This window comes from Anoplopoma fimbria, chromosome 9 (assembly GCF_027596085.1).
Source record: "Anoplopoma fimbria isolate UVic2021 breed Golden Eagle Sablefish chromosome 9, Afim_UVic_2022, whole genome shotgun sequence".
Classification (NCBI taxonomy): Eukaryota; Metazoa; Chordata; class Actinopteri; order Perciformes; family Anoplopomatidae; genus Anoplopoma; species Anoplopoma fimbria.
This window is the reverse complement of record NC_072457.1, coordinates 2,654,471-2,670,593: the sequence shown is the minus strand read 5'-3', so window position 1 is coordinate 2,670,593 and position 16,123 is coordinate 2,654,471. Positions and strand designations below refer to the sequence as shown.

The following is a 16,123-nucleotide window of genomic DNA, read 5'->3' as shown; positions in this document are numbered from 1 at the left end:
TGTGATCTCGTGAAATCACAGGCAGCCTTGTCCCTCCACCCCCACCCCCACCCCACCACCACCATCACCCACCTCTTCCCGACACACTCTCTCTCTCTCTCTCTCCCTCTCTCTCCCATGCTGACAGAGGGAACGGGCTTTTACCATGCCTGTTAGTGGCCACTAGTCTACGGGAATCGGATGACGGGCAAATCCAGTGATGCGCACACGTTGTGACGTTGAAAGGGCATCTTGTAAATTATAGCATGAGTGTGGGACCCCAGGGTGACAGGAGAGCCCGGTCACAGAGCTCTATAACAGATGAATTACTCATAACCTAAATGCAACTCAGGAAATGGACCAAAAAGGGTCCAAATAATAGATTTGACAGTGTAAATGGCATTTATATGAACCACTTTATTTATGGCCAACATCTATTTTGCTAAACAAGATAAGAAAACAGACTCTGTCTTGAGAAGCCAGGTGGGACACTCAAAGATGTGAGGAGTTTGAGCAAAATGGAAAACTAAATGTGCAAATATTTAAAAGTGAACAAAGCATTACAGGTGTGTGTCAGCCTGAACTCTAGTTTAGAGGGAAAGGTTTTTTGTTTTCTGTCCTGGCCCCTCAGTGGTGGAATGAACTCCCCACTGACGTCAGGACAGCAGAGTCGCTGCCCATCTTTAGCCTCAGGCTGAAAAGTACTACCCTGATCCTTTCTAGTAGTTTGTAGCACTTATTGTATTCGTATTAGTTTGTTGCAATTATTGTTTTCGTAGTAATTTGCCTCTGCACTATACTTTTGCTCTGGTTTATGCTTTAAGATGCTTGTTTAAGAAAGGAGATGCACTTATGACTTCTGGTGACTAGTAGTTCTCTTGAATACCTATGTTGAATACACTTCCTGTAAGTCGCTTTGGATAAAAGCGTCTGCTAAATGACTGTAATGTAATGTAATGTAATGTTTGTGGACTATGTCTGCTTTTGTCATATCACAAATATATTTTCAAAAGGTCCATTTAGGGAGGAGTTTGAGGTGGAGGACAGGTGAACAGAGCACAGTGCTTACACCAGGAGACTGAATGAACACGGTGCTTTTTGTTGCCTTAACACAAACAAATACTTCTTTTGCATTAAGTCATTTTAAGCCAAACCATTTTTTACTAAACTAGGTTTTACTAAACCTAACCAAGAAGTTCCAGCATTTTTTTGTTTTGTTTCAATTTGAGAAAATACGTTTCCCTTTAAAAAAAACAATGTCCAGTTTAGTTTTATGAAAACATATTTTTGTAGAAGACAAAGTGTTTTTTTAACCCAAGTAATTACAAAACAGATAAATTAGATTTGGTACCCATCATTTGATGAGTACCTGACTGAATTAAACTGCAGACGATTGCTGCTTTTCCTGACCCAGTGGGTGTTATTTGCTCAAACCTATCTAGTAGCTACATTTATGTGTGTTACAAAGGCATGGAAATATTATGTCCAATGTCACACAATCCTTTCTGCGAGAAGAACAACACTTTTCAAATTATACGTAGGTGGAAAAACCTAAAATGTTTGTGCTAATAATAAAATATACTACAGTTTTAAGTGCGACGATAACATGTAAAGAACCCGTAACATGGCCGTGACAGTGCACGTCTCAGCACCAGGTGATCCCCTTTCGTGAAGTTTTGAGAGACTTTCTTTGACTTCCACATAGTCTGACACAGTTTGCCTTTCAGATCCATCCCCAAACCCACCATATGGCCCACTTTGAGTATTCCACCAACTGATTATTTTATTTTTTTTTTTAAAGAATAGACTCAGACCTTCAAATGATGGGTGGGTTTACCTGCCAAACTAAATCCGGTAGAGGAGACAAACAGTGAGCAGAACTCGCAAACGCTTCCCAGCGTTTAACAGATGGCCGGAGGTGCAGTAACTAATCCCACCCTCGTGCACAATGAAGATAATCTCTTCCAAAGGCGTGCAGGTGGCGTTCAGAGCTCTATGCTCTTGTTTCAGCGCGTTGGACGGCGCCAAAAGGCGTTGGAAACACCGTCAGTGTCCGTTTCAGGACCAAGGACAGCGACGGTGTTCTGAAGTGACCTAAGTTGGTGCTTTTCGGTGTCTTTTAACTTTATTCTTGTTGCTATCTTTTTTAATTATGTAACATATCTTATAGGGTCCATTTGAAAAGGATTCTCTGGCCTGTGTGTTTTTATGGGTTTTACTGTCCCATGCCCTCTCCACCTCCTCCACCACCCTCATCTTCCTGTTCTGGAGGGGTGACAGCTCGGTGGGTTTAGCCCAAGCAAACAGCTTGCTGAACCCGAAATCAAAGACGACTCAGATGCCAGAGCCAGACTGACAGACGGCTTGGAAGGAAAAAAAAGGAGGAATGAAGGGAGATAAAAAAAAAACTCTCTTTCAAAATTGTCCTTAAAATAACAGTACTTCCTCAGAAAAAAACTAAAAACACACAAACTCTCCCAACTCTCCTCTTGGAAGCACAAATGAAACGTTGGTCCAACTTAGTTTATTGGCAACATTTTTTTCTTTTTCATATATTTATCAGTGAAAGAGAAAAAACAAACAAACATTTGCTTATAAAACCTTTTTGGAAATAGAGAAAATAAGCTCAAAATAACAAACGCAGAGCAGTTTTTCTTTTGTCCTCCCGAGGAATCCCATTCCAGCAGATTGTTTCTTGGCTTGGTGCAAAGATTACATAACCGTCCAAACTGATAGAACAATAAAAAGTGTGGAAAAGGGAACTATTGATTAAAAAAAGAAAATAACCATCTGTATACATTCTCAGATTGTGGAAACAGCAGAGGAACCCCTAAAGTCCTCTGGAGACCATGAATCCTGCCTCCAATGCCCCCCATTACTCGGGGTAAACAGTGAACCGGGCCGAGTTGGACTGTGCTGATTGTGCTTTTGGCAAACATGAGAAGAAGCCGTGAGCGTCGTCTCCTCCAGGGGCCTCCATAACCCCCCATCCTGTCCTCTGCGTGTTTATAAGTGAAGAAATGAAAACGTATCAGACACATGTCACCAAATGATCTCAGGTAACCCTTAGCAACACGCTGCATTTAGGCTTTAAGGTGTTTATTGTTATTATAGCAAATATAAGATTACACTCAGAGCCGCTCTGACCCCGAGACGACCCGCCGTACTCTACGGGGGAGTGTGTGTGTGTGTGTGTGTGTGTGTGTGTGTGTGTGTGTGTGTGTGTGTGTGTGTGTGTGTGTTAATGTGTGTGTGTGTGTGTGTGTGTGTGTGTGTGTGTGTTAATGTGTGTGTGTCTGTTAATGTGTGTGTGTGTGTGTGTGTGTCTGTTAATGTGTGTGTGTGTGTGTGTTGTGTGTGTGTTAATGTGTGTGTGTGTGTGTCTGTTAATGTGTGTGTGTGTGTTAATGTGTGTGTGTGTGTGTGTGTGTGTGTGTGTGTGTGTGTGTCTGTTAATGTGTGTGTGTGTGTGTGTGTCTGTTAATGTGTGTGTGTGTGTGTTAATGTGTGTGTGTGTTAATGTGTGTGTGTGTGTGTTATGTGTGTGTGTGTGTGTGTGTGTGTGTGTGTGTGTGTGTGTGTGTCTGTTAATGTGTGTGTGTAATGTGTGTGTGTGTGTGTGTGTGTGTGTGTGTGTGTGTGTGTGTGTGTGTGTTAATGTGTGTGTGTCTGTTAATGTGTGTGTGTGTGTGTGTGTGTGTTAATGTGTGTGTGTGTGTGTCTGTTAATGTGTGTGTGTGTGTGTGTGTGTGTGTGTGTGTGTGTGTGTGTGTGTTAATGTGTGTGTGTGTTTATGTGTGTGTGTGTGTGTGTGTGTGTGTAATGTGTGTGTGTGTGTGTGTGTGTGTGTTGTTAATGTGTGTGTGTGTGTGTGTGTGTGTGTGTGTGTGTGTGTGTGTGTGTGTGTGTGTGTGTGTGTTAATGTGTGTGTGTGTGTGTGTGTGTGTGTGTGTGTGTGTGTGTGTGTGTCTGTATGTGTGTGTGTGTGTGTGTGTGTGTTTATGTGTGTGTGTGTGTGTGTGGGGGGGGGGGGCTCCGGGGATGCGCTCGTGCGTCGTGCGCTGCAAGGCTTGGCCACGGAATGTGCGCGCGGCGCTCTGGTTCCCGTCAGACCCATCAGATCCTCAGTGCGCGCGGCTGACTGAACGCAGCTCGAGGAGCTCCACGAGAATATCACGTTCCTCCTGTGGGGGGGTCGAGGGAGGAAGAAGAAGAAACAGAAACACAGAGAGAGAGAGAGCTGGACCTGCCGTGGCCTCTCTCTGGTTCCGTGGATCCTCCGGGGGTTCGATGCTGGCCCGGCATGGTGCACCATCCACCCGGTGATGGAGAACACAGGAGCCGCTGCTCTCCATCACCGCCGCCGTCGTGTTCTCCCAGCAGGACCTGGTGGTGCTGATGGTGCTGATGCTGCTCCTCCAGCGGTCTCTGTCTGCTCCGGGATGCTTCTCCTCACAGCTCTGGATTACACATGATCGTTGTGGACATTCATCTTTTTTCCTTTTAATTTTCATTCCAACTCATCATTTTTTTTTTTTTTTTTTTTTCTTAATTAAGTGGGCTTTAGATATAACACGTTGGTAGATTGAACACCGGTGTGTTGTCGTCTCCAAGTGCGCGCAATCACGCCCAAAATCAGTGACCGACGCCTTGGTGAGGAGGAGGAGGAGGAGGAGGAGGAGGAAGAGGAGGAGGAGGAGGGAGGAGGAGGAGGAGGAGGAGGAGGAGGGGATGCCGCACCGTCCATCACCTAAATATCAACAAATGTCACCAGGCTCGGGTTTTGGGGAAGCCCCCTCGGTTGGCGTTTGCGTGTAACCCGAGCGGCGTGGTGGCAGTGAGCGGCGGCAGGTGTGTGTGTGTGTGTGTGTGTGTGTGTGTGTGTGTGTGTGTGTGTGTGTGTGTGTGTGTGTGTGTGTGTGGGGTGGGGGGGGGGGGTAGAGAGCCACACACACCAAACATTGCGGATATATGGCACAAGAACAACTGAATTATTAAAGATTTCACTCTTATCTATTTCTATTTTTATCTAGCAGGAGGAGGAAAAAAGGGGGAACCTGGGGAGGAGGAGGGAGGAGGAGGAGGAGGAGGAGGAGGAAGGTGGAGGAAGAACAAAAAAAAAAAGACAACTGCAGATCCTGTCAAGATGCACTAGGCTGTTGAGGGGGGAAAGACGCAGTCTCCATCCAGAGAGGAGCCTTTAGTGGAGATGATTGTGATATTTATCTCAACGCTCTGCTAGATCATCAGACCTGATCGATTTGGGTTTTTTTTTTTTGCTTATTGGAAATGAAAGAACCGGCTCGTGCTTGGAGAGGTATAAAAATACCCCCCCCAAAAAAAATAACCCCAAAAAAACAGGATGCTTTTCTTTCCTGGCTGAGAGAAAAACGCGGACGACCTGACGAGATAGAACAATTTCTGACATTCTTCTCTTCCTCCAATAAAAAAAATTAATAATAATTTATTTTTTTTACAGTCAGAGAACTCATTTGCCAGAAAATTACATAAAAAAACAAAAAAAACAGAGCTTTATTTCCCATTCACATTCCAAACACACGAGCAGAGACACCGTGCGCTTTTCCCTTCCTCCCTCCCTCCTTCCTTCTCTCTCTCTCCTCACTCATCCCCTCCTCCCCTCCTTCCTCACTCTCTCCTCCTCCTCCTCCTCCTCCTCCCTCCTCCTCCCTTTCCCACACGCTCAAATGGAGGTATCTTCTCGGAGCTGAAGATCTGGGAAGGAGACGCACAGATAGATTAGAGGGAGAAGGAGAAGGAGAAGGGGGAGAAGCCAGAGAGAGAAAGAAAGAGAGAGACCAGAGATCCGTTCTGCATGTGTGTGTGGAGCTGATGGGGTGATGGGGTGGAGGCATGTGGAGGTGTCACTCTGAGGTTCCCCCCCGGCTCCTTCCTAACCTCTGGCGTTTGGTGTCTGCAGAATGGCGCGTTTTGGAGACGAGCTACCCAACAGGTATGGAGGCGGAGGCGGCGGAGGAGGAGGAGGAGGAGGTGGAGGAGGAGGAGGAGGTGGTGGTGGCGGTGGTGGCGGGGTGCCGGCGGACAAGGGGGCCCGGCCGCGGCGGCAGCAGGCAAGGGGGCCCCCGGAGGACAGCGGGTGTACAAGCAGTCGATGGCCCAGAGAGCCCGGACCATGGCCCTGTACAACCCCATACCCGTCCGGCAGAGCTGCCTAACGGTCAACCGCTCCCTCTTCCTCTTCAGCGAGGACAACCTGATCAGGAAGTACGCCAAAAGATCACAGAATGGCCATATCCTTTTTCTGGAACCAGGGAGGCCCGCAAGGACTGAGAAGGTACCGGGAGATAGAGGGAGGAGGGAGGGAGGAGGAGGAGGAGGAGGAGGATGGAGGAGGGTTGGATCAGCCAACATCTGCAGGATGGAAGTTGTGTTTGGGGGATTTTTTTATTTTTATTTTATGCCATTTTGTGATTGTTTTTTTCTTATTTTATGCAGTGTTGTGAGATGTTACATGATGTGTGTGTGTGTGTGTTTAAAAGTGTGTGTGTGTGTGTTTAAGAGTGTGTGTGTGTGTGTGTGTGTGTGTGTGTGTGTGTGTGTGTGTGTGTGTGTGTGTGTGTGTGTCTTCTGATTGACACCCTCCATGATTTCACTTCCACTCTCACTGTCGTGTCCATGCGGCCCTGCTGGCCTCAGGCTCACCTGCTTTATATAAAATATATATATATATATATATAAAAAAAAAAAAAAAAGCAACCTGCCATCGATGGAATGATGCTGAAGATGCTGAAGGTGATGCAGGTTGTCATGACACCGGCGATCACAATCACGCACGGATGCTGCTGGTGATTAAGATGCACATCTAGAATACAAACCTGTTAGTGTGTGTGTGTGTGTGTGTGTGTGTGTGTGTGTGTGTGTGTGTGTGTGTGTGTGTGTGTGTGTGTGTGTGTGTGTGTGTGTGTGTGTGTGTGTGGGGGGCTATACAGTTGTAGTCAGAGCTGAGTGCTGATGTCAGCATTATGAAGGCTTTAGCACCATGCAACCAGAAGGGAGAGGAAATGACTCTCTCTCTCTCTCTCTCTCATTTCTCTCTCTCTCTAATTACCACTGACCATATATGGGCGGTCGGTGGCTCTTCCTACAGGACAGCAGTGGAAAAAGCCTTAATTGTCAGGACAGGTCGGTCTTCTGCTGTTTTGAAACCTGGAGTACTGTCACGTGACCTGTCCTCAAGTCAGTTTATTCTTGGTTAGATGGGGAAAAAATAAAAAATAAATCCAACATGTTATGGGGCGGCTGTGGCGTAGTGGAGAGCAAGGTAGTTCTCCAATCAGAGGGTCGGTGGTTCGATACCCGGCTTCGGCAGTCGATGTGTCCTTGGGCAAGACACTTAACCCCAAGTTGTGGACTGGATGATGCATGAATGTTAGTTAGAGTCTGATGGTGGCACCTTGATGGTAGCCTGTCATCAGTGTGTGAATGGGTGAATGATATGTAATATACTACTGACTGTAAGTCGCTTTGGATAAAAGCGTCTGCTAAATGACTGTAATGTGTTTTTAGGCTTATTTTGTTGCTTGGTGATGTAGTTTTTAGTGCTTTTATTGGGCATCTTAGACCTGCATAACCCCAGGATACTCCAGCTTTTACATTCAAGTTGTTAACTGGTCATGTTAAATCATAATAATGGGTTTTTATCAGTTTTGATAGCAGAACATTTAAATAGAATGAACAAAAAATAAAAAACGCTGCATTTATCCTGTGACGTTCAGGGACATCGGAGTTCACGTTACTCTGTTGTGAAACAAATGGTTGTTGTGATTATTGATGATTTAAGCGACTGCGGCCTAAGTGTTGGTGGAGCGGAATTGTCCTTCAACCAGAGGATCGGCGGTTCGACTCCGGCTCCGCTCGTCCATGTTGAAGTGTCTTTAGGCTTCCATTCATGTCAGATGATTCTGTTCCCCCAGAATCATGTCAGGGATGTTGTATGTCAAATGGGACAGGATTGCACCAGCAAGCACCAAATATGAGAAGGTTTGAATGGATAGTTAGAGTCCTGATTGGCAGGTGGTACTTTGCATTTAGGGAGGACTTACTGTGATTGACAGGTCGTTACCACGGCTCGATCCGGTCTTGGAGTTGTCCGTGTTTTCGTCTTATAACTTTCGGCCTTTCATTGTGTTTTATTATTTATCATTTTGATCGTCCAACAAAGGTCTTATTCGGCGTTCGGTTGTACTTAGCTCCACAAAAAGGTCAAAAAACCAACATGGTGACGGCCAACCTGGGAACTGTAGGCTTTAAAACATTGATGTTTTTTTGTCTCAGACGCGTATTGATACTGAAAGTTCAAAGGTATTATCATATCGTCATATCTGTGGAATGTCGGTTTTATATCACGTCTATGAACCAATCTGATTGCTTGATTTAAGCGACCCGTCCTACATTTGGTGGCTTTTGCCTGCATGGCATTCTGGGAAATGTAGGAAATCAACACCCAATGTAAACATAGAGATAAAGCCAGTTGTAAATTCACTTTTATACACATTTTTTAGCTCCAACAACAAAAATAAAAGACATAAAGACAGATAAGAGCAGGGAAAACTGTTACTAAATGGTTTCAAAGAGATTTGTCTTGGAGTTTTCTAAAACAAAAAGGTTGTTACAGCCATTAACTGAAGCTTTGAATTGTTAGAAGAGAGTGTTTCAAAATGTGTGAGGATTAAAAAGAGAATAAAAGCTTCATTAGTTGTTGTTTTTATCGAGATAGCACGAAGACAAACAGCGTCAGCAGATCTCAGGTCGTCAGACGCCGTCCATCAGCAGGTGTTAAAGATGTGAGATACAGGTTGGTCACATGGTTTATGTGTCTGTGTGAGAAACAGTGTATTCATGGTAACTGGTGTGTTTTTATATGTTAAAAACAAAATACATTTAATGTCTATCCAAAGACAAAAATGACTAACAATGTAGTTATGTTTTCCATAGTATGGACAAATCTAGATCTCAGTATAGGGGAGACACTACAGGGCAATATATAAAAAATATTAACTGTATAACTGTCTTTCTTTTATTAAAGATTTTCTAGAAATGTATGTTTATAATGAAATCGAGGCATTAACTTATCAAATATGTGGTTGTTTTCATACATTTACAGAATAGAAATCTGAAAGTTGGATAAAGCCAGGTTCAAAATTATAGTTTAATTTTGTTGACATACTAGAGTTAAAAGTTTTTGCACATTTTTAAATATGCAAATGAGGCATTATGTAATGGTAACTTTTGGTAAATTTTGGAGAAATCTACAGACACAAATAGACAAAATAGTAAAATAAACACATAAATGTGTATTTTGGACTTTTTCTTTCAGCTACTCTGAAAGAAAATATTTTTGCCTTGAGTTGACAAAGAAAGAGAATTCAGTCATTTTATTTAAAAATGTCTTATAAGATACCCAGAAGCCTGCTGTTAGTGAGAACAGTACATTTTAAAAAAGGATGAAAAAGGAGAGGTCCTGCTGTGTTTCTGGCAGACAGCCTTCATAAAGGTTCCTTAACTTTCTGCCAAAATGTTTTGGCTTTTCTGCAGAAATACAAAATGGTTCGGAAATCCATCAGCTCACAAAAATAGCTGAGTTTGTTCTCTCTTTAAAGCTTTTCTTTAGTTTGCTTCATGTTAGGAAGGTTGCTTTTTGTTTTTACCTCCAAATCACGACTCGAGATTTAGAAACGTATCGCTGATGAGAGTTAGTTACGTCTGTTCTGTGGCTCATTTTGGAGATAACTGATTGTATCTTTCTCACAGCCGACCTATGGACGTATAAATGATGGATTCCTTGGTGTGAAACTAAATCAGGAGACTTTTTCCAATATGGAACATCAACCAATGGTGTTGATTTGCATAAACAAATTGGCAACCCAGCCTAAGCAACTTCTCAATTATTTCATGTAAAGAAAGAATAATTGCTGACTTTTCTCATAGTGGATTAATCGTTAGAGTAAGTTTTCATGCAAAAAGGCAGAAAACTTTTTCATCCTATCAAATATGGAGATTTCCTGTTTTTTCTAGGTATTATATCTTATTAAAAGAATACATTTTGGTTTTGGACGGACAACAAAACATTTAAAGACATTTAAAGACATTTAAAGACATTTCGAGTAACTTGGATGGACAATTTCTACGTACAATATATTGAATAATATGCAGATTAATTGAGAATAAAGTTAATCATTTGTTGCAGCTGTAGTTGACGTTAAGCGTTTTGCAGATATGGTCAGTATGAATATTTAAAATGTGTTAAATATAAAAGCTTCCTCAATATGTAGTGGTAAATAATGTGATCAGAGTGGCGTTAAAAATAGAATTCAAGTTTTAGGAAACAATGTTGCTTCTGATCGGACATTCAGCATTTTGCACCGTTACTTCTAACCAACCACATAACAGATCTCTCTTGGCTGACTGTTATCTGATATCTGATATCTGAGCTCCACAGACAGTATTTTTAAGTAAACCGTCTCATTTGAGCATCCTGTAAACATTCACAATATAGAAGCAGCCTCATAAACATCCGCATAAAACAGAATCTCTTCTGTTTTCAATCGCAAAACACTTTCAAATTTAAAGAACATCCACTTCCTGCTTTGAAAGTGAACCGAGCGTATCCCAGCATGCCGCCATCTGTACCGAGTCAGGCTGTGCTGGCTGGCAGCCGCTGTGGCTTCTTCCACCAGAGACCCAGAGGACTTCATTATGCCTCCCTCTCCTCCCCTCTCCTCCACCCTCCTCCACCCTCCCTCTGCCTGCACTTCCCCATCTCTCCCCATCTCCACACTCCTTTCATCTCCTTCCCCTGCAACTCCGCTTTAAATGTTCTGTCCTCCATCTTCTCTCGTTTTGTCTTGTACTCCTCCGTCACTCTCCATTTAATTCAAGTTAGATACTGTAGTGGCGATATTGTTTGTCGTAGGGTAAAAATATGGACCAGATTTCTGGATAGTCGGCTAAAGTTGATCTAATCTTTGACTGTTTATCCAAATATTGAATTCTGAACGAGTTTGGAACATCGTGATGAGCAATTGGTGGTGCTTATTCTCCAGTTTGGTACCATATCTGAATTTTCATTAATATTCTGATTAATATGCCAATGCTGAAGTGCCTTAAAACCTGCATTCTCTCTCCTGTCCACCAGGGGCGACTCCTCTGGTTGTATAGAAGTCTATGAGAAAATGACTCTACTTCTCTCTTGATTTATTCCCTCAGTAAACATTGTAAACATGAGTTTATGGTCTCAATCTCTAGTTTCAAGTCTTCTTCAATACAGCATGATGTTCATTTAGTAAATGATGCTCCATTTAGAGTCAAACAGACCATAAAGCAGGGGATGCTTTAGGGCGGGGCTACTGTGATTGACAGGTCTCGACCACGGCGTTGTCCGGTCTGGGAGTTGTCCGTGTTTTCGTCTCGTGTTTCTTCACATCATAACAGTGAATGGAAAGATTTTGTTGGTCAGCGTTTGGTCGTACTTAGCTCCTCCCTCTCATGTCGCCTCTCTTTGTAAAAAACCAAGATGGCGACGGTCAAAATGCCTGACTCGAGGCTTCATAACGGCAGTCCACAAACCAATGGCTGACGCACAGTGACTATGTCATATACAGTCTACGCTTTTCTATTCGTATTTGTTCGTAGGGGTGAGCGCTTGATGTTGAAGTCACATGCTTTATGTGCATCCTCATTAATTTGCTTATTCTGTCTCGACTGTGCTTTGTGGTATTTTCTTTTTAGCAATACGCCAACTGGTTATATTATTATATTTATGTTCAACAAGAACACTGTCTTGTCTGAACCAAAATGGAGAAAACTAGCACTTCATGCTGAAGAGATCAAGAAACAGTATCACAATAGAAGAATGTTTGGAAGCATTTTGGATTTGACAAAACAATTTGATTAATGTAGCCAGACCGGTTTCTGGCTCTGTGAAATGCAACCACCTTACTGTCACTTTAACTGGTCACTCAAATGGCATTCAAATTTATTCAATCAAAAATAGCTGTCACATTGAGAAAGCGACAGCCGTGTGGTGTATTTCACCGTCTCTCTTGTCTTTTGCTTTCTCGCCTTTTAGTTCATTTCAATATGTCTGCTTCTCTTTTCTTCTCTTCTTACTTCAGTGTATCTCAAATCTGATTTATTGACACGCCAAAAATCAATCTTTCATTTTCAACGGCATGTCAGCCTGTCCTGTCTCTCTCTCTCTCTCTCTCTCTCTCTCTCTCTCTCTCTCTCTCTCTCTCTCTCTCTCTCTCTCTCTCTCTCTCTCTCTGACCATCTGTCCTGGGCGTTCGTTTTCTTAGTGGGTTTCACACTTTCCCGGCTGCCTGGTATCATGTGAGGCAAAGACAAATGGAGAGAGGTAGACAGTATGAGACAGGAAGAAAGAGAAGAGATTAAAGACACACACACCACACACACACACACACACACACACACACACACACACACACACACACACACACACACACACACACACACACACACAATCAGAAAGTCACCTTGTCTTAGTAACCTGTGACTCAGTAGCGCTCCCACCTGAAAAGTTATGAATTCAAATCATAGACTGTAAATAAGAAGTAGACAAAGTGACTTTGACGTCACCGCTCGGAATGAGGTTTTTGAAGCCTCGAGTTCGGCATTTTGGCCGTCGCCATCTTGGCTTTTGTGCAACCAGAAGTGACACAAATTGGTTAAACTAAACACTGAATAAGACATTTTCTAGACGACCAAAATGTTGGATTAGCGACCTGTCAATCATAAGGTTGCCCCGCCCTAAAACATACTCTGCTTTATGGTCTATATGACTCTAAATGGGACCAATTTTTACTATGTCATAATGCAGTGAATGCAAACGCAACACCACCTGTACCAATACCTGTGTAGGTTTAAGATGAAAAGCATTGTAGCGTTTTATTGGACAGAATCCCTCAATTACATAACTAGACTTTTATTGTGAACCATTTGCAGGAACATGTTGTGGAAAATTGATAGACTGTAAATAATAAGTGGACCTAATTGTGAGGTCACCTACTGGTTTGTGAACTGCAGTTTTGAAGCATCGAGTTCGGCTTTCAGGCCGTCGCCATCTTGTTTTTGGCAACTAGTAAAGGGAAGTGACCATATTTGGAAAGCAGAGGGGTGACACTGTGGTAGTGTTGAATTTACTCTAAATGGAGCATCATTTACTAAATGAACATCATGCTGTATTGAAGAAGACTTGAAACTAGAGATTGAGACCATAAACTCATGTTTACAATGTTTACTGAGGGAATAAATCAAGAGAGAAGTAGAGTCATTTTCTCATAGACTTCTATACAACCAGAGGAGTCGCCCCCTGGTGGACAGGAGAGAGAATGCAAGTTTAAAGACACTTTATCATTGGCTTCACTTTTCAGACCCCGAGGTTGTCGCGTGATACAAATATAAGTATTTTTCAGAATAAACAGTCAATTCTCACTTTAAATCAGCCGCAAACCAGCGAATATCTTTTTTTGATGCACTAAAGATGTGTATGTGGATGATTGTTTTAGGTGTGAGATACTTTAGTTTACAGTAGATGCTGTTGTGTTACTATGGAATGAGTTCCAGTGAATCAGATAAGATATATATACACACACACACACACACACACACACACACACACACACACACACACACACACACACACACACACACACACACACACACACACACACATCTCGCTGACAGATCAGCTGGTGGCTTGGCTTCATCCGTCTGGCGTGAAGTAAGCAGATCCGTTCTGATCAGTCACGGCTGACAAAGACTCTGATGGGTGTGTGTGTGTGTGTGCTGGTGTGTGTGTGTGTGTGTGTGTGTGTGTGTGTGTGTGTGTGTGTGTGTGATCAGTGTGTGTGTGTGTGTGTGTGTGTGTGTGTGTGTGTGTGTGTGTGTGTGTTCGCTGTGTGTGGGTGGGGGCAGGTGATACTGTAACACCTGTTCAGCAGGATCACTTACCTCAGGGGGACCGCATCCCAACACATCCCAACACACACACACACACACACACACACACACACACACACACACACACACACACACACACACACACAGTCAGTGCATCCCAGTGTTTGGCAGAAAAAGCACCATTTGGGACGTTCACGCTCCAATGTGCAATCTCTCTCTCTCTCTCTCTCTCTCTCTCTCTCTCTCTCTCTCTCTCTCTCTCTCTCTGCGTCTCATTTAACATGATCCATAATCCGATCTGGTGACACAATAACACGTTTGATATTGCTGATGCTGTGATATGACATCATACAGTAATAACTGAAATACAAGAATAATGGCAAAAACATATTGATACAGAGTTTATAACGGAAAATGCTTCAGAAGAAGACTTGTTGTGTATCTCATAAGCAAACAAGTGGTGAATTTGTTGACCTGAGACAAAATCAGAAAACTCAACTTTGACTCGTAGCTTGAAGTGGACTTAATCCTTTTGTCTTGTATATCAATGCATATCAAATCTTCTCTTTAGACTTTAAATCAAACCCACAGCAAACTGTTTTATTGCACAAAAAGGAGGGAAAGTATTTGACAGAACAGATGAAACATTAGATTATCACATTTAACCTTTAAAACATTAAAGTTTAAAGCAGGTTTCTATATATTTTTGAGAAATAATTCATTATTTACTCTTTAAAGTTACTGTGATGAACATTTAACAGGTTATGAAACACTCTCAAGTTAATACTGATGCCTCTATATGACCTACATAAGTGAACGAGACAATCGGTGGGAATATTTATAATAGTTATTCTTAATGCTTATGAAAGAAAGCGAGGTTTTCTAAAGGGACACTGGTGCTCGGACACACTACCGCTTTTGTCCACATAGACCACCAAAATTAACATTAAAGTTCCTCATAGTAGCTTTAAAATGTACTGAATTTGATGAAGGATGCAACAAAATAATGTTTGTTTATTTGAAGCTCAAACTGGACCTGAGACTAACAAACAAATCAATGAATGTGTTCAGCCTCAGTTTAAACAGTAGATAAACATCCATACGTTGATGGGCAGACGTAATGTGATGTGATCCTCAGTGTGTGTGTGTGTGTGTGTGTGTGTGTGTGTGTGTGTGTGTGTGTGTGTGTGTGTGTGTGTGTGTGTGTGTGTGTGTGTGTGTGTGTGTGTGTGTGTGTGTGTGTGTGTGTGTCTGGATTCTCGCTGTGGTGAAACGTGATGCCCCCGCTGTCCTCTCCTCGACTCCTTGTGTGGACTGCCACCGCTGTATGTGTGTGTGTTTGATGTGATTGAGGCCAATGCTGAAGTGTCTTTAAACCTGCATTCTCTCTCCTGTCCATCAGGGGGCGACTCCTCTGGTTGTATAGAAGTCTATGAGAAAATGACTCTACTTCTCTCTTGATTTATTCCCTCAGTAAACATTGTAAACATGAGTTTATGGTCTCAATCTCTAGTTTCAAGTCTTCTTCAATACAGCATGATGTTCATTTAGTAAATGATGCTCCATTTAGAGTCAAACAGACCATAAAGCAGGGTATGCTTTAGGGCGGGGCTTACTGTGACTGACCGGTCGCTACCAGAGACGTATACGGCGTCTCTACGTCACTCCTCCTCAGTCCATATATGGTCACTTCCGACTCACATCAGAGTGGGTGAAATTATTTTTTGGACGGTGGCAAAAAACAATCTGATCCGAGATAAGCTACTTGATGTTGTCATGGTAACGTATATACATCGGTTACAGAGGGAACTACTGCCCCTCCAAACCGACTTAAGTTGATTCAGTTTCTAACAAACAACAAAACAAAGACGGCGGCCACATTTCATTTCATCCTCTCGGTTAAGTTACATCATGATGTAATGTTTACTATAAGCTCTCGCTGATCTTCTTATGAAGTCTGTCGTATAAACCGGTGAGAACGATGGTCAGCGACATTAAAGAGACACGTTTAATCGGATATAAAACAGAACTGGTCACCAGAGATGAGCAGAGGCAGAGGACGAGGAAGAAGAGAAAGTGAGGTGGAGAAATAAACGGGTTCGAGGATAAAATGAAAGAGGTGAAGAAAGGAAGAGGGGAGTGAAAGGGCGATAGAAAGAGACGGGAATGTGGAGAAGGAGGAGAG

General features: G+C 42.8%; 1 protein-coding gene across 1 annotated transcript in view; it reads left to right on the top strand.

The window, feature by feature from the left end:
* Positions 1–16,123, top strand: part of cacna1ab (calcium channel, voltage-dependent, P/Q type, alpha 1A subunit, b) — a 163,189-nt gene that overhangs the window by 25,316 nt on the left and 121,750 nt on the right. Inside the window, 4 exon segments of the mRNA XM_054605334.1 lie at positions 5,918–6,012; positions 6,044–6,077; positions 6,079–6,227; positions 6,230–6,248. Coding sequence (XP_054461309.1) covers positions 5,918–6,012; positions 6,044–6,077; positions 6,079–6,227; positions 6,230–6,248 — 297 coding nt within the window.